General features: G+C 36.8%; 2 protein-coding genes across 7 annotated transcripts; both read right to left on the reverse strand.

Moving 5' to 3' along the window:
* Positions 1 to 11,895: 11,895 nt before the first annotated feature.
* mrpl28 (mitochondrial ribosomal protein L28) lies at positions 11,896 to 15,293 on the reverse strand. 4 transcript variants are annotated; one of them, XM_028573285.1, is made up of 6 exons: positions 15,159 to 15,293; positions 13,602 to 13,911; positions 12,986 to 13,138; positions 12,765 to 12,899; positions 12,552 to 12,641; positions 11,896 to 12,295 (listed from the first exon to the last, which is right to left on the reverse strand). In XM_028573285.1, exons 2-6 carry the CDS (start codon positions 13,884 to 13,886, stop codon positions 12,200 to 12,202), a joined length of 759 nt encoding a protein of 252 aa, XP_028429086.1. In that variant the 5' UTR covers positions 13,887 to 13,911; positions 15,159 to 15,293; the 3' UTR covers positions 11,896 to 12,199. The 4 variants fall into 4 exon arrangements, with proteins under 4 accessions (XP_028429086.1, XP_028429085.1, XP_028429088.1 ...); XM_028573284.1 differs by having other exon boundaries at positions 15,137 to 15,293; XM_028573287.1 differs by having other exon boundaries at positions 12,552 to 12,638; positions 15,159 to 15,291.
* Positions 15,294 to 16,966: 1,673 nt separating this feature from the next.
* On the reverse strand, positions 16,967 to 22,415 carry LOC114549928 (zinc transporter 1). 3 transcript variants are annotated; one of them, XM_028570280.1, is made up of 6 exons: positions 22,118 to 22,415; positions 20,130 to 20,723; positions 19,010 to 19,327; positions 18,408 to 18,685; positions 17,972 to 18,159; positions 16,967 to 17,536 (listed from the first exon to the last, which is right to left on the reverse strand). In XM_028570280.1, exons 1-6 carry the CDS (start codon positions 22,170 to 22,172, stop codon positions 17,224 to 17,226), a joined length of 1,746 nt encoding a protein of 581 aa, XP_028426081.1. In that variant the 5' UTR covers positions 22,173 to 22,415; the 3' UTR covers positions 16,967 to 17,223. The 3 variants fall into 3 exon arrangements, 2 of the variants coding, with proteins under 2 accessions (XP_028426081.1, XP_028426089.1); XM_028570288.1 differs by having other exon boundaries at positions 22,016 to 22,415; XR_003691623.1 differs by having other exon boundaries at positions 17,461 to 17,536; positions 17,881 to 18,159.

Raw genomic sequence — 22,415 nt, forward strand, 5'->3', positions numbered from 1 at the left:
TTTTTGTCTTGTCGTTACTTCCTCTGAAACTGACTGCTGCCTTTGTGATGATTTGTTAAAAGAAAGAAAAGATTGCAGAAAGACAAAAGGGATGAAAGTACTTTTGCATGCGACCTTCATTTGCCTGCCTACACACATTCCTAACCTGCTCGCTCACTTACACAAACACAGAATCTTGGCAACAACAAGTAAATGGTTTTAGGCTTTTCATGTCTGAGCTTTAAATGTCAGCAATGTCACAAGACAATGTTAAAAACCCAAGAAACACTCAGGTGAAAGGTGTCCTTTGTTGTTTATAGTTATCAGACACCTTGTGGGCTGTTCAGTCGCAATCCTTAACTTCACACAATGCTTTTTTTATTCTCAAAGACTTGGCTGTCACGTCCAAAAAAATCTATTTCTCTTTTCAGTTTGTGGTTTCTACTGAGTCATTTGTAAAGCCACATGCCTACTGGGAAACTGGTAAAGCCACTTTAGGATTTTTTATAGATTGACCCCGACTGAGGGGTTAACACCACTGTTATTATTATAATCCATACAGTTTACATGAAATCAAACCATTTTTGACACTATGTATGGTTGGATTATAGACTTTGAATGTATTTACAGTCTACAATACTATGACCTTTAATGACATACGATAAAGTAGGACTTCTTTTATGATATACTATAACTTTTTAATGACATGACTTCTTCAGGGATTTTTGTTATGACATACTATACTATGACTTTTTTACGACATACTATAATTATTTTATGTTGTACTATACTATGATTTTTTTATTCACTTTTTATGATTTTTGATATGAAATTTTTATGATTTGTTTTATGACATATTATACTTTTACTTTTTTATGATGACATAGTTTGCTGCTGTAGCATGTGGTTACATCCGTCAATGTTAACACCGTTAAAAAACACCTCAGTAGTTCCTGCCTGGACCAATCATAGAAGTCCGGCTTAGAGTTGCTTAATTCTTAACCAAGAGTAGAAAAAAACGGTTGGAAATCTGAACATTTTAGCTCAAAGGGATTTCTCTAAAATGCATTTACCTCATTGTTTGAAGTTCTGGCCACGTTTTATGTGAAAATCCGACATAACATTGTAGATATGACAGAAAATACGGAAAAACATAATATGTCCCCTTTAATGCACTTTGTTATGACACTATATTTTTATGGCGTACAATGTTATATTTTTTATGACATACTTATACTAAGACTTTTATTGAACTTTTTTATGACATACTATACGTGACTTATTTAATGGATTTTTATGACATACTATACTATAAAATTGTTATGAAATTTGATATGACATACTATACATTTTTTATGGCATACTATACTATGACTTTTTATGAACTTTTTATGACATACTATACCGCATATATATAGAACTAAAAAACATACGGTCATTACTTTGAATTAATACCACTGTTGATGTATTAGTAGAAAAATATAAGGATTATAAAGACAACATGAGCCTCTTTCCCCATTGGTTCCTAAAACTTAACCCTGGTAAAATGGCCGCCAAGTGGTTCCATCTTGGAATGGCAAGTCAGAATTACATGTCATATCTAGTGTTCTATATCTATTCTATACCGTGACTTATTTATGATTCTTTTTTTTATGACAGACTATACTATAACATTTTTTTAAATTTGATATGACATACTATACGTTTTTTATGGCATACTATACTATGACGATAACGTTTTTATCACTTTTTAAAAAATACTATACTATGACTTTTCGACATACTATACATACATACTATGACTTTTTTTTATCACTTTTGTCGACATACTAAACTTAAAACAAAAAGAAAGGAAATTTGTGTTTGGTAGATTATTTCTCTGTGGTAACAATGCTTTTTGGCAATAAATCTTATACCGTTGGAAAGCCTGTTTAGTTCCCTTTCAAATGGTGCCCCATTTGTAAGGAACATGCATTTGTGGGATGAGAAACAGAGCTGATTATGTGGGTTGTGCCCATCAAAAATTTGTCAAATCTTCTCTGCCAATGCCAAACAGATTATTCTGCCATTGAGTTGTTTGGTGTTTGGTGGATTGGATGATTGAAGTTTGAAGAAACAAGACCTATTGGCAATTTAACAATTTATTCATTTAACAAACAGGAGCCTCAGTAGCGTGTGGAAGAACCATACACAGCCACAACAGCCTGGCACCTCCTCCTCATGCTGGTCACCAGACTGGTCACACACTGCTGTGGGATGGCATCCCATTCTTCAACCAGCATTTGTTGCAAGTCAGCCAACGTGGTTGTGTTGGTCACTCTGGCACGAACAGCACGCCCAAGCTGATCCCACAAGTGTTCAATGGGGTTGAGGTCAGGACTGCTGGCAGGCCATTCCATACTCTCCACCTCCACTCATTCTGGAGGTAGTCTCTGATAAACCCCGCTCTGTGGGGACGAGCATTGTCATCTTGGAGGACAGAGTTTGGTCCCAGACTGTGGAGATATGGGATAGCCACTGGTTGCAGAATCAGGCACCTGATTGTCAGCACCTGGGGGTACCAGAAGCTCAAAACAAGAGTCAATAGCAACAGCAAAGAAAAGCTGTTTGGCATTGTCAGAGACAATTTGGCAAATTTTTCATGGGCGCAACCCACATACTGAGCTCTGCTGCTCATCCCACAAATGCATGTTCCTTACAAATGGGGAACCATTTGAAAGGGAACTAAACAGGCTTCCAAAGGTATAAGATGTATTGCCAAAAAGCATTGTTACCACAGAGAAATAATCCACCAAACACAAATGTCCTTACTTTTTGTTTTAAGTTGATATACTATGGCTTTTTTATCACTTTTTTTGACATACAGTACTATACTATGACATTTTTCAACATGCAATACTATGACTTTTTCTCTTATTTTAACATACTATAGTATGACTTTTTTTATAATTTTTTTCGACATACTATACTGTGAATTTTGTATCACCTTTTTCTATAGTATGATTTTTTCGACATTCTCTACTATGACTTTTTTTTCGATATAATATACTATGACATACTATACTATGACTTATTTATCACTTCTTTGAACATACTATAATATGACTTTTTAATCGCTTTTCTCGACATGCTATACTATTACTTATTTATCAATTTTTTCGACATACTGTACTATGAGTTTTTTATGAAAATATGAACATTGCGTCAGGTTAGATAGCTTAGGGTGATAAGGGAATGATTAGAAGACAGAAGATTGAGAGTTCAAATCTTATATGTTTGAGGAACTTTTAGGGTCTAATATACTAAGTGAAAGAGACGAATATGCCATAATCATAGAATGATTGGGAAACTGAAGATTCAGTATTCAAATCCTACACGTTCTGAGGTCCGATACACTAAGTGAAAGAGACAAATATGCCGAAAACATGACCTTGGGTGTGAGGTCAGTTAATTTAGGGGTATAAGAGAATGATTCTAAGACATAAGGGTGAGTGTTCACATCCTGTATATTTCAGTAAGTTATGAGGTCCGACAGACTATGACTTTTTTATCACTTTTTTCGACATGCTATGACTTTTTTCCACATACTATACTATGACTTTTTTATCGCTTTATTCAACATACTATACTATGACTTTTTTCGACATGCTATACTATGACTTTTATCACTTTTTTCGGCTATCAGTTTTCTTTGACATACTATACTATGATTTTTATCACTTTTTTCGTCATATTATGACCTTTTTTGACATGATTTTTATCCCCTTTTTTGCCATATTATACTGTGACTTTTTTATCACTTTTTTCAACATACTATACTATCACTTTTATCACTTTTTTCATCATATTATACTATTACTTTTTCAACATACTATACTATGACTTTTTTATCACTTTTTTCTACATGCTATACTATGACTATGTTATTACTTTTTCGACACGCTATACTTGCTATACATGCTATACATGCTAAACAATGAATTTTTTTATCACTTTCCGACATACTATACTATGACTTTTTTCGACATGCTATACTATGACTATTTAATCATTTCTTTTGAAATAATATACTATGACTTTTTATCAGTTTTTTGTTCACACTGTACTATGACTGTTTTATCACTTTTTTTGCATACTAAACTATTACTTTTTTGACATAGTATACTATGACTTTTTTTTGATCACTTTTTGACATGCTATGACTATGTTATCACTTTTTTCGACATACTGTACTATGACTTTTTTATCACTGTTTTCGACATACTATACCTTTTTTAATCACTTTTTCGACATGCTATACTATGACTACTATGACTTTTTTTTATCACTTTTCGACATAGTATACTATTCCTTTTTTTCCGACATACTCTACTATGACTTATTTATCACTGTTTTCGACATACTATACTTTGACTTTTTCATCATATTATACTATAACTTTTTTATCACTTTTCGACATGCTATACTAAGACTTTTTATCACTTTTTTCCTCATACTGTATATGACTTTTTTATCACTTTTTTCGACATACTATACTATGACTATTTAATCACTTCTTTTGACATACTATACTATGACTTATTATCACCTTTTTCAACATACTTTACTATGACTTTTTTCGACATACTCTACTATGACTTATTTATGATTTTTTTCGACATACTGTACTATGATCTTTTTCAACATGCTATACTATGACTGTTTTATCACTTTTTTCGTCATACTATTCTATGACTTTATTATCACTTTTCTCAACATACTGTATTAGGACTGTTTTATCACATTTTTCGGTATATTATGACTTTTTATCACTTTTTCGACATACAATACTATGACTTTTTCGACATACTATACTATGACTTTGTTATCACTTTTATCGACATACTATACTATGACTATATTATTACTTTTTTCAACATGCTATACTATGACTATTTTCGACATACTATACTATGACTTTTTTCGACATGCTATACTATACCTTTTTTAATCACTTTTTTCGACATGCTATACTACTGACTATGTTATCACCTTTTTCGACATACTATACTATGACTTTTTATCACCTTTTTCAACATACTTTACTATGACTTTTTTCGACATGCCATACTATGACTTTTTTCACATTTTTCGACATGCTATACTATGACTTTTTTATGACTTTTTTAGACATACTATACTATGACTTTTTTATCGCTTATTTAGACATACTGTATTAGGACTGTTTTATCACTTTTATTTTGCATTTTATGACTTTTTATCACTTTTTCGACTTACTATACTATGACTTTTTCGACGTACTATACTATCACTTTATATCACTTTTTTCGACATACTATACTATAACCTTTTCTACATGCTATACTATGACTATGTTATTACTTTTTTCGACCTGCTATACTGTGACTTTTTTATCACTTTTTTTCGACATACTATACTATGACTATATTATCACTTTCTCGACATGCTATACTATGACTATTTTCGAAATTTAAACATGCAACATCAAAGTCTGTTATCACATTTGCTATTTCATTAAATATAATTTGTGACAGTTTTGTATGAATCACCACACTTGTTACATTACAAATTATCACTTCTTTAGCATTTAAAAAAAATAAAACATTAATGCTGTCACATTTTTAAACATATCATGCCACATTTTGTACTAATTACACATCTGTAACATTTTTGAACAAATCATGGCCTCTGCCACATATTAGTACAAATGATCACTTCTGTAATAAAAAAAACTCACATTTTTAAACAAATCTGTCACATTTTGTACCAATTACAATCTGTAACATTTTGAACAAATTATGACCTCTGTCACATATTTATACACATTATCACTTCTGTAACATGAAGAAATCATCAACTCTGTTACAATTTTAAACAAATCATGTCACATTATTACACATCTGTAACACAAATCATCACATCTGTCAACTTTCTGAACAAATCATTTTTCACATTTTTGTTAAACAACAATATTAGAGTTTAGAGTCCTCATGATGTTTGAAAAGAAAATCTGTAAACCTCTTATTGGTTTGCAAAGGTCTGTTAGTGGAAAGTCACAAGTGTACTGTAATCTGGGGTATAACTTGACACTGCAACTCTGAGTATTGTAGGCATGTTCTGTGTTTGTTCTTGATAATGTTCATGTCAGAAAAGGTTGATTCACAGAGATAGGTTGAGCCAAAAATACAAGGCAAGATGATATATTATGACTTTTTAACGAAAAGTTTTTTTCTTTTACATACTACACAATTACCTTTTAATTAAAAAAAGGTATGGCATGCTATTATCTTTTTTATGATGTACTATACCATGAGGGTTTTTTATGAAATTTTTATGACATACTAAACCATGACTCTTTTATGAATTTTTACGACATATTATGGCCTTTTATGAACAGTTTCATGACATACTATACCATGACTTTTTAATTAACTTTTTTGTGACGTACTATAGTATGACTTTAATTAAAAAACTGAATATAACTTTTTATGGCACTATATTATGACTTTTTATGAACTTTTTTATGACATACCATACTATGATTTTCTATGGTGTAATATACTAGAATTTTTACAACATACTATGGCTTTTTAGCATTTTTTATGACATATTATACTATGACTTTTTTTTATTATTCTTTATTTATTTTTACTATACGTTTTTAAGTATGATTTTATGACATACTATAATTTTTTATGATATATACTATTCTATGACTTTTTAATGACATACTATATATTTTTTTGAGCACTAGTGATCGGCACTCCCGCACACCTGTTTTTACAGAGCAGTAAACAAACAATGGAATGGTTTAAATATTTAACATTCATCCATCTGTGAAACTGGCGACCTTGTGTGTTGCTGTTGGCAGGTGTGCTACTTTTTCTGGCTTTGGCGGTCACTGTTGACCTGACCTGAACACACATGGTTCACAGGCGCTGGGAAACTCCACACTTGATGGGTTTCCAAGGCATCTGATCTTGTCAAAAGACAGAGATATACATTACTTCCTGTAAAATGATGCCACCATACCCTGCTGCTGTGACTTGTCAGGACATATCCACTCTATTAGTTGTAATATGAGGCCATCTGAAAAAGTGGTTGTTTAACAAAGACTTTAATTAAAACAGCACAGTTGTAATGGCTACAGGAAGTGTTAGCATACATACTCCATGATTTACTTTCAGGTTTATTTAGAAGAAGAGGAAGAAGAAGGTATACTTTATTTATCCTGCAAGGGGAAAAAAGTGTTTAATTCTGTTGTTTCTACACAGGATGGCACCATGAGCCCTGTGCCTTGCTCAAAGGCACATTGGCAGTAACAAGGAGGTGAATTGACACTTCTCCAGCTACCAGTCCACACTCCGTACTTGCTACGTCTGAGATTTGAACCGGGACCCTCTGGTTCCCGAGCCAATCTTATGAAGACACACAAAACATACAAAGATCTTATAAAATATGATGTTTTCTTATAAATTAAATAGGGCTATCAATCGATTAAAAAAAATTAACTAATTAATTGCACAATTTGCTGTAATTAATCGCTTTTTGAAGCTGTAGCTTATAATAATGGATATTTAAATGCTAAATCATTTAACTTTGCAAATATGAAGAAAAAACCAAACAAGGAAAGGTTCTGCTAAGTTCAGAATGTTTAATATCTTTCAGAACAACAGCAGCAACAATTTGGCTTATTTAGTCTTGCTGAAGGCTGCTGGAAACGGCTAGAAACTGTCTGACTTGAGAGCAGTTTTTTGTCACCGTCCCCGGCTGCTGTCACCTGCTCTCGTCTACTTTACAGGCGAGGCGCAGTTCATTTCCAACGAGCCTATGTTCAGTCGGCGGCAGGGCAGTCAGGACTCACCCAAAAATGGCGAGCGGAGTGAGGTGACTAGTCTCTCAAAATCTGACGAAAATCTTCTAAACTGACCTTTGTTGAGCTGAAATGAAGACAGATTCAGCAACTGCACGGCCTATTTCTTGCTTAAAATGTTTTCAGAAATATGTTTCAGTGAACTATCTTAGTACAATATGAGATCGTATTCTGAACGGCCGCCATGACAGTCTGGCTCTCAATATCCGGAGAAAACAAACCCATGTGACGCATTCGTCCAATCAGCTGCCGGTTTTCATTACTTGGGCAACGATACAGAGTAGCGCTGACTGGTGTTATGGAGACGTATTACGTTTCTCAGCCGCCACATGAAGTAAACAAACACAGCTGCGTTAATTTCGTTAATTTTTTTTAACGAGTTAAATATAAAAAAATGAACGCAAAAATTAACGCGTTAATTTTGACAGCCCTAAAATGAAACTACCAAACAGTAAATACAAGTACAGCTGAACCAATAAGTCAATTGGATAGATCAACAAAAAATTAATTGGCAAGTATTTTGATGGTCAGCCAGAAAAAGTCCTTTTTCATGCAAAAACATTTCATGGTTCCATCTTCACGATAGCTACTTTCCCTTTTTAATTATTTGAATAATTTAAAGTTGTTTTTAATGAAGTTTGAATTAGCATATTGGTTAGACAAAACAAGCATTGTGAAGATGTTACTGTGGGCTCGGGGTAATTTGAAAGAGAAAATAATCACCAGACTAATCCTTAATAATAATAATAATAATAATAATCATCATCATTAGTTGCAGTTTTATACAAAGTTAAAAATTAATTCAACCTCAACCAATACAGTAAAATCCAGCTTTTACATTAATACATGAGTGATATAATAAATAATAATGTATAATACTATAACAGTCACAGGGGACATTGTTCTTCCTTTTTACTTTTAATACTTTCAAGTACATTTTCTTGATATGCTTACATACTTTTAGTAATATTTTCATTGTGGTATTAGGACCTTTATTGTAGGATCTGAATATTTCCTCAACCACTGATACCCGTTTCAAACTGCGGGCATACACCTCAACTTTTAATTGTGTGATGAGCAGAGATGTCTGTTGATTTGTGGAGACTCTGGGGAAAACTGAGCAGACAGGATGAGTCATGTGTGGTGGAAATGTTCAAATATAGAAATAATGATGCAAAGAGATTTAATCAGGGAGCTTGTTTGATTTTTAACCTCAAACGTATGAAGGTGGAGGCTTAATTTTCCGTTGCATCACTCAGATGAAGTCACTAAAACAGAAGCTTTCACTGGAGTCCCACCCACTCTCTGTCAGGTGAGCACAACTGTTTATCAAGCACTTACTGCTAAGTCACACACATTATGGTAAATAATCCGAGGTGGAAGCAGTATTCAGTATTCAGCTCTTGTACTTTAGTAAAGGTAGCATTACCATGGTGTAGAAATACTCCTTTTAAGTAAAAATACTGCACTCAAATTTTAACTTACGTAAAAGTACAAAAGTATTAGCATCAAAATATACTTAAAGTATCAAAAGTAAAAAAAAAGTATGCACAATGCTCCATCCCAGAATAATGTATATTATATTATTGGATCATAATAATTGATTCATTAATATGCACATAACTTTAATGTTGCAGTTGGTAAAGGCAGGGCTACTTTTATTTAATTTAGCCTATATACTGCTGGGTAGCTTTTGAATTCCCCCCAGGGATCAACAAAGTCTCATCATATCACAATATATCAAATATATGTAGGGGAGTAAAGTAGAGTATTTGCCTCTGTCATTTAGAGGCAAATACTTCCAATAGTTAAGACATTTCTCTCAAAAGCACAAATGTCAACCTCATGGTGACACTAGAGGAAAATTCAGGGAATCAAAGTAATTTGGTCTCATCGTTTGGGAACAATGAATGCCTGCACCAAATAACATGACAATCCATCCAGTAGTTGTTAAGATATTTCAGTCTAGACCAAAGTGCTGGAATGACCTACATTGCTATCCCTAAAGTTAAAAGATAACTTAGTTTGATACACCTATAAAAAAAAAAAAAATCAATATCTGGCCAAAGGTGGACAGTACAGGGGATTGGTAAGAAGGCAACTACCATGATAAATATTTACACAAGTAAAGATAACATTAGAGAGAAATGATCTGCAACAGGAGACTGCAGATTGAAGTTATTGGCTAATGATTAAAAGAAAACTGAAAAATATGACAGACAGATCATACATGGGCCATAGTTCATGGATGGCACTTTCAGACAAACTAATCTTTGCGACCTGATTTAAAATTAAAAGAATTTGGTCAAACAAGCCTTATTTATCTCAGGGGTATAAGGACGAAGCAGCCAGATGTTCGTCTTAAATTTGTCTTAAGGCAGAGAAAAATTACCAAACGTGTCACTTGGTTTGTTTTGGATGATTTGCTAATTGTGTGCACTACGTATAGGAAGGGGGTAATTCCACAAAGAGGTTGTATCTATATATGGAGTAAATCTTTCTGTTTACAAGTGCAAGGTATAATTTTTTTTCTTCTTGTTGCCAGGTTACAACACCCACCCACGGGAGTCCCCACACCAGAAGGGACTCCACATCTTACCATAATAGCTGCAACTACAAAGCCACAACATCAATGCAACTGTCACAGAAAGCGAAACCATGCAAGAAACGGTTGTTTTTATGTTTTCGTAAACCTCTTCTCAGTCTTTTTTTCTCTTTCTTTCTTTCCATTTTGCAACTCAAGCACCATATAAGGAGCTTAGCTGCATCAGTGTGTCTTCATGGACAGATGCGTGGTTTATTACGACACTTGTTATGCTTTTCTCGGCCAGGTCGCTGTTGCCAATGAGAACCTGTTCTCAACGGCCTACCTGATTAAATAAAGGTGAACTAAAAAAAATTAAAAATAGTTTTGATGTTATCATGTTTAACAAGGAAATGCTAAGAAAAGAAATAAAACATAGTATTTTCATAGTTGTTGTAACATATTTAACTGCAGTTTTATGGGCTTGATTGATTTCTGGAACTTTCTTGTAACTTGATTTTAATAAAACAAAGTAGGCTTCATAAATCAAACAATGTCTCACTCTATTAAATGTTTCAACTTTACTCATTTAAAGCATTCTTGTTCCATCTACTGGTGACAAACAAGCATAACATGTCCTGGGTTTACAGTAGGAACTGTTCGACATTGTGGAAAAATACGCATATTTACATTCTTGCAGAGAGCGCATGAAAAGTACCAATACCAATATAAAAGTACTCTAATACAAGTAAAAGACTTGCATTCAAAATCTTTTTTCTTTTTCTTTAATTAAAAGTGAAGAAATATTAGTATTAGTGTTGGGAAATATTCATCATGCAGTTGAATGGTTCCTGTCAGTTATATTACTACATACAGTATAATATTAAGTGATTACTATTGATGATGTGTTAAGATAGAATATAGCATTTTAATGTTAATGTAGCTGGTCGTGAAGAAGATCATTTTAACCATTTTATACACTTTTGGGTAGCCTTATTAAGAGTCCATAGAATATGGGTGTATCATTTTTAAATGTAAAGTATCACCTTAGCCACATGTTTTTTCTTTGTACTGATTTGAAAGGTTTCTGGGTGGGTTATTTTACTATTATGTCCTCTGTTCTAGGGGTAAATCTCCAACCTTGCCCTCTGATTGCTATATTTGGGATTCCTGACCCCTCACTTGCACTTAACCCTACACAAAAGGACATTAAAGCTTTCACATCCTTACTAGCAAGACGCTCCTTATTGTTACATTGGAAGTCTGCTAAATATCCTATCTCCCGGTGGCTCAAAGACATCATGTATTTCTTCCGTTTTTGAATGGATTAAACAGCAGCTCCAGCTTCATATTTACCGTACAAACGTAAGAAGATCAATCTTCTTATCTAACTCTCAGCTAACAAGCAAAATAAGCGTATTACTCAAAATGTCAAAATGATGCAGTGAATTATATAATTATTCAATAATTGCTGGAGAACAGATGAGCAGAAACAAGGTTTAGCAAAAAAAGGGGAATCTTTTATTTCAGGGCCTGATATCACAGCTGGTCGGGTAGTATTTACACCGACGGACGCTTTTTTCCTTCATTCTTAAAATGCCGTCAATTTTTGGATCTTAAATGCAAGGGGGAAATAAATAAGAATTACTCCAACATGACCTCGTCCCTTGTGGTCTTTTACCTTTGTGTCCCTCAGGACAGGAAGTTCTCCCGGGTGAAATAGTTTAAGAAACTTTGTGATTTCCACCACAATCTGCAGAAGCTTGACAGTTCAACCTACGTCTGAAAAGCTGCCTCTGTCGTCACTTATTCTCTATGAGGTGTGGCTCTGAGAGTTTTTGGACGTGCAGCTCCTTCACCAGCTCCTCCACACAGGCCTTAAACAGAGGCTCCGGCTCCTGAGAGACAAGAGGAAGAACAAAACAGGGTCAGAACCAAGTGATAACCAAACCTAATGATTACTGATTTGTAATGAAAGTCTTTTAATTGAAAATTGAAGATATTTGCACTCTGTCTTTCCAATTTCCTATAAATCTTGCGGTCTGCAATAGAGGTACATTAGCTCTACTACTTTGTTTCTGTGAGGTAAAGTGGCTGAAACAGGGGCTGAATGAGGGGGGAGCTTCAGGCAGGTGTGTTTGAGGATTTTGTTACCTTGTGCTCCAGCTGCCTCTGTTTCTCCACGGCCTCCTCCAGACTCAGACCCAACCACTCTGCCTCCTCCTCTGGGACCTCAAACTGCTGCTTTGACAGAAGGAAGCATAAAATGTCATTTGTTATTAATGACAACTCTTTCTCTTGTACAGTAGCTGGTAAAAATCAGGGTTTGTTTTAATCACTCAGTGGACTTGAACACATCCCATCTACCTTGTATTTGGTGTAGACCTTCTCTCTCTTGACAGGGTCGGAGGGGTAAAGCTCTGTGTTTCTGCGTGCCAGGCGAAGCAACATGGCCCTCTTCAGGTCCATTCCCAGCTTGGAGTTCAGGTCTTCCTTTGATGTCTGATAGAGTTGGATAATTACAATCATAAAAAAAGCCAGATGGAAAAAAATGTAATTTTGTCACACAGGAGGTAGCGCTCTCTTACGCTGAGAATATAGGAGTCGAAACCAAAGGCAGCATCGATGAGGTCCAGAGTGCGTGCTGTGACTGTGATGGTGAACTTGTGATCGAGGATCTCGCTATACAACTCTCTCTTGAACAGCTGTGGTTTCCACGTCTTCTTCAGACGAGTCGACATCTATGGAAAAAGACAATTTAGAAATGTACACAGCTAATGTATACAGCTACGTGTCTAACATTTTGCAATTAAAAAAAAAAAAAACGTGAGCTACATATGTACATTCAGTAAAGGTGGATTTTATAAACACACAACTTATAATGTACTTTAAGTGATTTTTATGACAGGGCTGTTGAGTGTGTCCACTCGACAATCCCATTTAGTCCAATGAAAAAGACAAAAGTGTAATAAACAGAGTGGAAACTTATTTAACCTTGTAATGTATTTTTTATGAATGGATTTTAATGTTCTTAATGTGAAGAGATGGGAGTTTACAGCAAGCAAAGGGTGACATGCTAACAAAGCCCAAGCTGGATATTAATCTACAGCAGCTGGAAGCTTATACTGTGTGCATTATGGTATAATCAAGTAATGTCAACACACTGTACTAGAACTAAAGAAAATGATCTTCCTGGAGACTCACTTTGTCATTATTGGCGTATCTGAAGCCTGATATCCAGCCCTCTCCTCCCCACAGGCCGTCCTGGGAGCTTGGAGGGTAGTAGATGGGTATCGGGACATCCTGCACTCGTTCCTTCTGCCTGGTCGTTGGGTTGGCTCTGTACTGGACTCCCAGAGGTCTCCAATGGACAGGTTTGGGATCTTTCTGCTCAAGGGACTGAAGGTAGTGTTTGGGGAGACGAGCGTAGATGCCCTGCTTCAGTTTTAGAGCCTCCCAGATTTTGGGGGAGTATTTATGTAAAGGCATAACGGACTATCTTTAAAAGTTAAATCTGAAAGACAGAATAAGGAAAATGTCAGGCTGAAACATGTTACTTAGTGAAACCAATAAGAAAACAAATAGTTCCCTGCACAGCATTATAAATGTTGAAGGCAAAGCAATCAAATAAAATAATAAGAGAAGACTTGCTGCAAGTGAATAACTGACTTAGTTGACAGAAAATAATCAATTTCAAGGTACGATTTATAGTCACAGATTTACAAATAATAATGGTTTTCTGATTTTCTCAGTTCCTACAGTTTGTAAGAATGAGTTGTAAGTAATGAGTTCTAAGTATGTAGGTAACAATTACATTCATCATTGATAATCTGTCAATTTCTTTTTTGACAAACAGTTTAGTCTATAAAGTGCCCGACAGTAAAAAAATACCCCACATGTGCCCAATGACATCTTCAATGGCTTGTTTTGTCTTCCTTAAAAGGTGGAAGCACTGAGTGTTTTGGATTTTACTTGATAAATAACTTAAATGATTATTATTCAACATAAAATGTTACCCTATTGAACACCCCACAAACAAAAAATCCCCTGCCCATTTTGCCCAGATTCCCTGTAACAAACCAGTGTTTATACACTGGAATACTGCTCAGCTGCAGAGTCTGTTAAAGACTCAATGTAAGAGTCATATGATATCTGATGAAATACTAAAAGGGGTTTAAAACTAAATTTTGACACAGGTCCTCAAGACTGGGTGAAAATGAAGGAACAACCTCGGGGATCTTACCATGTCAGGTTTTATTGTGAGGCATTTAAACTAATTCCTAATTAATCAAATCACCACAAAGTAACTGCCACACACATGACCTGGGGCACCTGATGGTCTGGGGCTTTTAATTTGCATTAATTGTCTTGTGATTATATTTCTGTCAATAAAAAAATAAAAAAATCACTCTGAACTTGTGTTTTTGTATTTGTCAATATATCTTAAAGTGAAGATATAAACAGACAAAGAAATAAAAATAAATAAAAATGAATTAGCGTTAATTGAAACAGAAACGTTAGTTAATTACAGCCATGCTACAGTTTGGGACAATTAAAACCTACTAAATAAGTCTCTGACATGATAAGTGACAAGTTACTTTTAGAACTAAATTAATAGCGTTGCTAACGTTAGTTAGCAGGACGCTAACTGGCACAGACCAACAACACAGTTATACATCGAAACAAGGCCTCTACTAGTCTAATATACCATCGAGAGCTCGTTCATGTGTCTGTCTTACCGGGTAAGAAGAAAACAATTACCTCCACCAAGTAGAATGTGAGTTTTTAATCTCGGTTAGCCCAAAACTAGGCAGGCAAGGACATCATGCACAGTCCCCACTGCACAAGCAGATTTCCGCATTGGTTGGCCCGCTTACACCAAAAAGGAGAATGATTGGATAGCGGCCGGTGAATTTTCGCAGATTATTGGCTTGCACGGACTGTCAATCGGTGTTGTTTTCCGGGCAAAGCGGATGTAGAAAATACATTCACAATAAATTCTCCTTGCACAGTAACCACAGTGATTATAGATTGAACACATATGTATATACTTTTTTATATACATTTTGCAAATTGTTCTATCATTCATTTTGTGTATTTATTTTCGTGACTACTATGTTTAATTATATCACATTATATTAATATATTAACTAGATGTATACACTAACTCTTTTTTCTCTTTTTGAAAAAAACCCAAATTCCCTGCTCTATGTTCACAGTAAGAAATGATTTAAATGATTTAAAATAAAGATATTAAGGAAAAATGTTGATTTATTTAATTTCCTATTAATATGCTTCATTTCCTATTAATGTGTTCATCATATTCATCACTTATTCATTTCTCATTTTGGAGGATGCATTATGTGAGCAGCATTTAAAGTTGTAGTTGGTCGAGGTGTAGATGATTACACAACTTGACATACTGTTGGGTAGTTTAAGATGTAGCCTACTAATTATGCTTTTTTTAAATCAGAAAATCATGTTTGGGTATACAATCTTAATCTGCAAAGTAACGTTATAGCTGTCTTAAATGTAGTGGAGATTCTTAAGTAACTTAGCCTACTTTAATGAAAAAGAGCGAATACAAAATGTGACGCTGTTCCTTTTAACAATTTGGAGCTTTTATTGTCAAAACAAGGATAGAGCTTGACAGGAAGTAGTTTTGCGAGGTAGTAAGGGAATTTTAACGGTTTGTAAATTATGTAAAATGTACAAATGGAAAACGACTGGTGGATGTGACACTTCCGCCAAATGTAAATATAATAAGCCTACTCCTTACGTCGTCTGCAAATCATGTCAGGTAGGCTACGTTTAAACTATGTGAGATAGTTCGTGTTTGTTTCGCCAAAGGGATTTTACGGACGCGAATTCACGGTTCCTCGCCCGAAAGGTGGAATTGAACCACTCTGCAGTTATGCAGCTACAGGTTTGAAGCCTGCACCCCGGACCACCGAGGATCATCCGGGCACTTCTAAAATGTCTGTCAGATGTATATAAAGCTCATACCAGCAAGACTCTCCTGAGTCAGGGTGTCACCATAATAACTCTAACGTTGGTTTGTATTTCTTACAATGAGCTTGTGTACACAAAGTATAATCAGGTCCCGGATGCCCTAAAACATGTTTACGTCAAATAAACACACAAACAAGGGAAACATTTGTCTGTACTGTGCTGTGTTATGCAAAGCAGGCGCATTGTGATTGGCTGTCTGAATATAAAAAGGTGGAGCCACATGGTGTCATCACAGGTAAGAAATAGAGGAAATATACACAAACAGAAATCCATTTTTGACATTTCATAGCAGGAAAGATACAGATGTAACTGTGTCTATAATAATAATGAACATTATTAATGGCTGCAGTCCATTTAAGGTGTGCCAGTTGTTATGCTGAGCCTTCAGCCGTTGGTGCTTTTCCTGCCGTGTCTGCCATGAAAAAGCCCTCTGTGTGATCTCTCAGCCTCACATTGCCTATATATACTGCTATATGTAGACACAAGACTCTTTTAACAAAACACTACACATTACAAATTTTATATATAATCTTGAAATGAAAATGGACACATTTTAGTGTAATTATTTGTTTTATTTCAATACATACAAAAGGTTCAGGTACAAATGAAGCAACACAAAAAAAATGCCTTTATTTTCACAGAATTTCACTTGATATTGCTTAAAATTCTTTGGTGCAGCACCATATTAATGTCACAAAACTAACAGAACATTTACATATAATGTGCAGGCAATGTTTTTGAGATTACACATTCAAATCTGTTCATTCACCTCTACCTTTACATTCATTAATTGCTTTTTCTCCAGGGTTTTCAGTCAGAGGAAGGTGTTCTCAATGACCAGTGTCTGGGGCTCTTCCTTTGTTTCCTCAGCTGGTGGTGCCAGCATGCTCCTGGTCTCCTCCTCTAACCGAGAGCAGCACATATTCCGAGCGCAGGCCTTTCCACAGGCGAGGCTGCAAGTCAGAAAAGGAGGCAGGGAAGGGTCCACTCTGTGCACGACAGGTGAGGCGTCCCCCTCACTGCCTGCAGAGGACCCAGAGCAGGAGGCAAACTCTGGCTGAACGGTGCAGCAGCTCACTCCTACACTCTGCAGCACCTTCGTGACCCCCGACATCAGATCAGCACACCTGGACATGTGTGAAATGATATAGAGTTTTTAATCTGGACAAAAACACATTTATGATAACCAGCCAGAAACTATCGCCTGATGTGAGTTGGGACTGTCTCTAACCCCCTTGTGATGATGCTCAGGATGAGAGGCTATATACATAAAGTAATGGATGAATTTGCTGTGACTCATCCCAACTGTCATTTTTTTAAACCGATACTTACTACAGATAACCCTAGCTCCATGAGCTTTAGCTAACGTTGAGCTTTATCCACAGTAACAGTACACTAATTTAGAACGGCAAACAAACATGTTTTATAGGTGTCTGGTTATACTGTTTGACTACAAAAATTAAATCCATACCTTCCAGCCAATCAGAATTGAGAATCCCTCAATGGCCATGGTATAAACAGTTAGAACCACCAGGTACAAAAGTCAAACTTTTCCACTTCACCTGTGCACTGGAAACCCAGCATGGCAGTGTACATGTACAGAGGCCACCATGAATGATTCAGTTAACTGCCAGACGTGGAGGTCGTGCACAGCCTGCACCCCAGGGACACTCATAATCCTCCGCCCGAGGTCTGACACACAAATGTGTGGAGGTGTGGCCTGTAGCAGCAGTAAGCCGTACCTGTGCACCTGGAGAGATTTACCAGTGAAACAACATGTCAGTAAGGGGTTTGGATTGCTTGTTTTTATGCTTTATGCCTGCTGTGACACAAATTGCCCTCTGGGACAAATAATAAATTGATTGATTGATTGATCGATACAGCTGCAGCAAATTATTGTTATGAGTGGGTTGAACTCTTAATGTGGTCTTCATTCAGCTAAATGCTCAAAAGCAAAATTTTAACTAAATGGTATGACATAACCACACAGAGCCTGACCTGTGGCGCAGCTGTGGAAATCAGCGTAATCACAGCCAGCAGGGAGAGGCCAGGATCCAGGTAAACCAGGAGGCCACAGGTTCCAGAGCTGTGCAGGCATTGCGGGCTGACCAGCAGCATCACCAGGCTGATGATCAGAGCCAGAAAGGAGGTACAAAGGCCCTGAATGACGAGGACGAACGACAGGAGACTGACTGGACACTTGCTGCTTGGTACCGTCCTCTCAATATGATGTGATGACATGCAGACTGGGGAGGCACTAGATGCATTTTGACTGTCTGAAGAGGAAGAAAACATGATCTTCAGGTATGTGATTCAATCAAAAATGTCAACTTTGTTAACGTTTTTAACGACAATCATTGAACGTTGATGAGCAAAACTATACAAACACCAACAATATATGTTGATGTAAAAATTGTAATTTCACCTGCAAAAAAACACCTCACCCATACCAAACAGGCAATTCCATTTGGTCACATATGGAAACAAAATATTAACATATGTACGTTGAATTCAAATGTTTTTGTTTCTTCATGTGACTCTTTCTTTTACGGGACACTAAAGTGAGAAAGGTGACAGTCCAAAAAGCTAAACTTTCTTACCAAGATGTCCCATGCAGGTGCTGTCTTTGGAACTCTCCGTGATGTCATCTGAACGACTCTCACACTTGCAAGCCTTCAAAACTTCACCGCTGGCTACGTCACAGTCCCTGCTGTCCTGTGTAGCTGCTGCATGCAGGTGGACTCCTGGCTGCTGTCGTGGTGTTTGAGAGTCGGTGTCAGGGACGCTGGAGGTTCCTGGGTTACAGAGGACAAGCGCACCATTGTGGACTGAGTCATCCATGGCCGATTGGATGTGGCTAACGTCATCCTGGACTCGCCCCGGCTCAGCCTGGCCTTTGGTTTTCTCTGCAGCCAAGACTGTGGGAGTCGAACAGAGGAATGAAAAACAAACATGGACACTGTTTGATGTTCCTTACTTGGCAGCTACTTCAAAGTAAAAATCTGTCAGAACAATATAATCACCTGGACAAGCACACTAATTCTTCTGTAGTAAAAGATTATGATTACATAATGCCAGTGTAAGTATGTGCTTTCATATGACATGACTAACTTGGTGAGACAGAGAGAGGGGCTCTGCAGTTGTACTTTATGCTTCATGCATCATTGTGAGCTGCCACAAATTCCACATTCTCCTAAATGCAAACATTTTAGCCACCAGAATTGCAGTAACTAGTCTTACACGACATTAGACTTTAAGATCCTTAAGTACAGTGGAAAGTGTGGTCATCACCCATTAAAACAATGTATTATTGTATCTCAGATTAGATTGATCGCATTTATATTGTTAACCAGTTGAAACTGGATGTCATGCGATCAGACTCCAGTTGTAAAAATCCCATTAGGATCTTTACCACTCCCATGTAGCCTATATGGTAAATTTGAAACTACAGCTAGCATCCTGTTAGCTTCGCATCAAGAGTAGAAACTGGAAGGAGGATAAATACAAGCCACAACCTGGCAACCCAAATGTTTGCATGAATGGCTTATAACTGATCTAAAAAGCATTTGTAAGTGATTTATTGACCATTATTAAAACTATTAGTTACAGCATTTATAAAGAGCCCTTATTAGAAAATGACAACACACATATTGTTATACTTTATATGCATGCATCAGTTCTCAAAGTGAACATGTGATCTGTAAGTAGGCCTAATGTTACCTTTGTGGTTCTCTTCAAAGTGAGATTCAGGCTCCGTCTGCCCGCTGGCCCCAGCTCTCTCATCCTGCAGCTGAACCCAGTTCAGCCAGACAACCAGCATCTTATGGAGCACGCTGAAAAATCCGACCACCACAAGCAGCAGGGGGCGCTGCACTGGCTGTGGTTCCAGGGAAAAATTGCTGATTTCCATGAAGTAGGAGAGACACAGAGATGTCAGGAGGAGAGTGGAGATGAAAGCCCCCACAGGCTGTATCCTGCTGCGGGTGTAGGACACACCGCAGTCTGAAGACCCACCAGTCTGGGTCCCAGGTTGAGATTTGATGGATGACACTGCAGGCAGGTTGGAGGGAAGTGCTGCTGAGGAGGAGGAAGCATGTGAAGGAGATGCAGAGGAGTCCAAAGTAGAGATTGGAGGTTTTATGATGCTTGCTGCTTGAGGAGGACGAAGAGCCATGCGCAAGAGGATGAAGAGTGTGTGGAAACCATCCACCAGGGTGATAAGGGATTTGCACAGCTGACTGATGGTGACCTCGCACACCAGCAGCAAGATGGTCACTCCCAGCATGCACCCGTGTAGCACCCTCATATCTGCAACTGAGAGCGCACACTAGAACTCTTCATACATTCAAACACAAGCACGTGCACGCACGCACGCACGCACGCACACACGCACACACACACACACACACACACACACACACACACACACACACACACACACACTCACTCACTCACTCACTCACTCACTTCTTCTAACAACCTCCATGCTCTACATTAAGCTCATTATTTATTTTATTTAAAAAAACATGGATGTAAATGAGATTTAAACACAAATTTCCATTGTCTCCCCTCTTGTCACTTTCTAGTTCTGGAAACATTGTCTTAGATGTGTAGTAACCGTGTGTTATTTCAGAAGGAAACAACATTTTTTGCAGAAGGAAACAAAGTTAGAGCTTGAACTGACCAAGCTTCCCTGAGCAACGCTGGGAGTTGCAGCTGCATCTGTTACACTCAAGGTCAGGATTAGAGCCCTATAGTTCTGGTGCACTCATTACTGGGTAGTTGATCACAGCCAAAGCTTAATGTGTAAAATCTTCATCTGCTAACTCCAGCTGTAGTCAAGTAAAACAAAATTTTAATCTTTCTCTCTGGAATGTAGTAGAGTAGACGTATAAAGTTGCATAACATAACAACATTTAAGTACAAGTAGCTCTTAAGTACAATGCTTCAGTAAATGTACTAAATTACATTCCACCACTGCTTTTAATATTAATTTAAAATTGCCCACACCAGCATGCCACAGCATGAATCATCATTCACTACTGTACAATTTTGAGGTACATTTCCTGCAACTTTATACATCAAGTCTGCATCAATTCAGAGGCAAATACTGTACTTTTTACTCTTACATTCATGTGATAACTTCAACTAAAAGTTAGTTTGAAGAGGAAATGATGAATTATAGGTGAAGATAAAGCTTTATTGATCTTGGGGAAATGCCCAGCAATTTAGAAAGTAATTCAAATTAGCCTCATCTTATCAGCTGCAACATTAAACCGATGTACACATGAATGCATCAATAATTATGATCCAGCAATTATATATATTATTCTGAAATGAACCATAATGAATACTTTTATTTAAATTTGAATGCATGGCTTTTACTTGTAAAAGACTATTTCTTTACCGTGGTATTACTACTTTTACTTAAACAAAAGATCTGAGTACTTCTTCCACCACTGAATGTAAGTCATGAATAAACCAGCATGTACATGTAACGCACAGCAATCTATTTGCACAAGCGGCACTTAGAAATCAAAGTTAAGGACAAATGCAACAAATGTAGACAATCTACGCATTTTCTTTTCAGTCTAAAGTTTAATTACCCCGTAAAAGTGGACGACCCTCGGCCAGCAATCAAAGACAAGTTGAGTTCTTGGATGTGATCTGTGTGCCGCAATCAGAAAAATGTCATTCATCATGCTCACCATCTCTCCCTGACTGTGTCCCACCACACTCCTCCTTTGCTGTAATCACAGTCATGTGAGCTGGGGAGGAGGGGGTGGTGGGATATCTTCCTTTCCTCAGTCATCCCTGTTTGCATTCCCTCCTCAGCTCGTTGGTGGGAGAATACCTTGAGTGGACGAATACACAGCCCACCCACCCTTCACACACTCTGAGCAGATCCAGTGAAGCTAATTTGCACTAATTCAGTGTGCCGCTGCATTGCATGCAGCATTGGCACAAATGTTTTTTTTGTCAAGGAGGGCAGGCAGAGGTGTCAAG

The sequence above is a fragment of the Perca flavescens genome, chromosome 3 (assembly GCF_004354835.1).
Source record: "Perca flavescens isolate YP-PL-M2 chromosome 3, PFLA_1.0, whole genome shotgun sequence".
In the NCBI taxonomy this organism is placed as follows: Eukaryota; Metazoa; Chordata; class Actinopteri; order Perciformes; family Percidae; genus Perca; species Perca flavescens.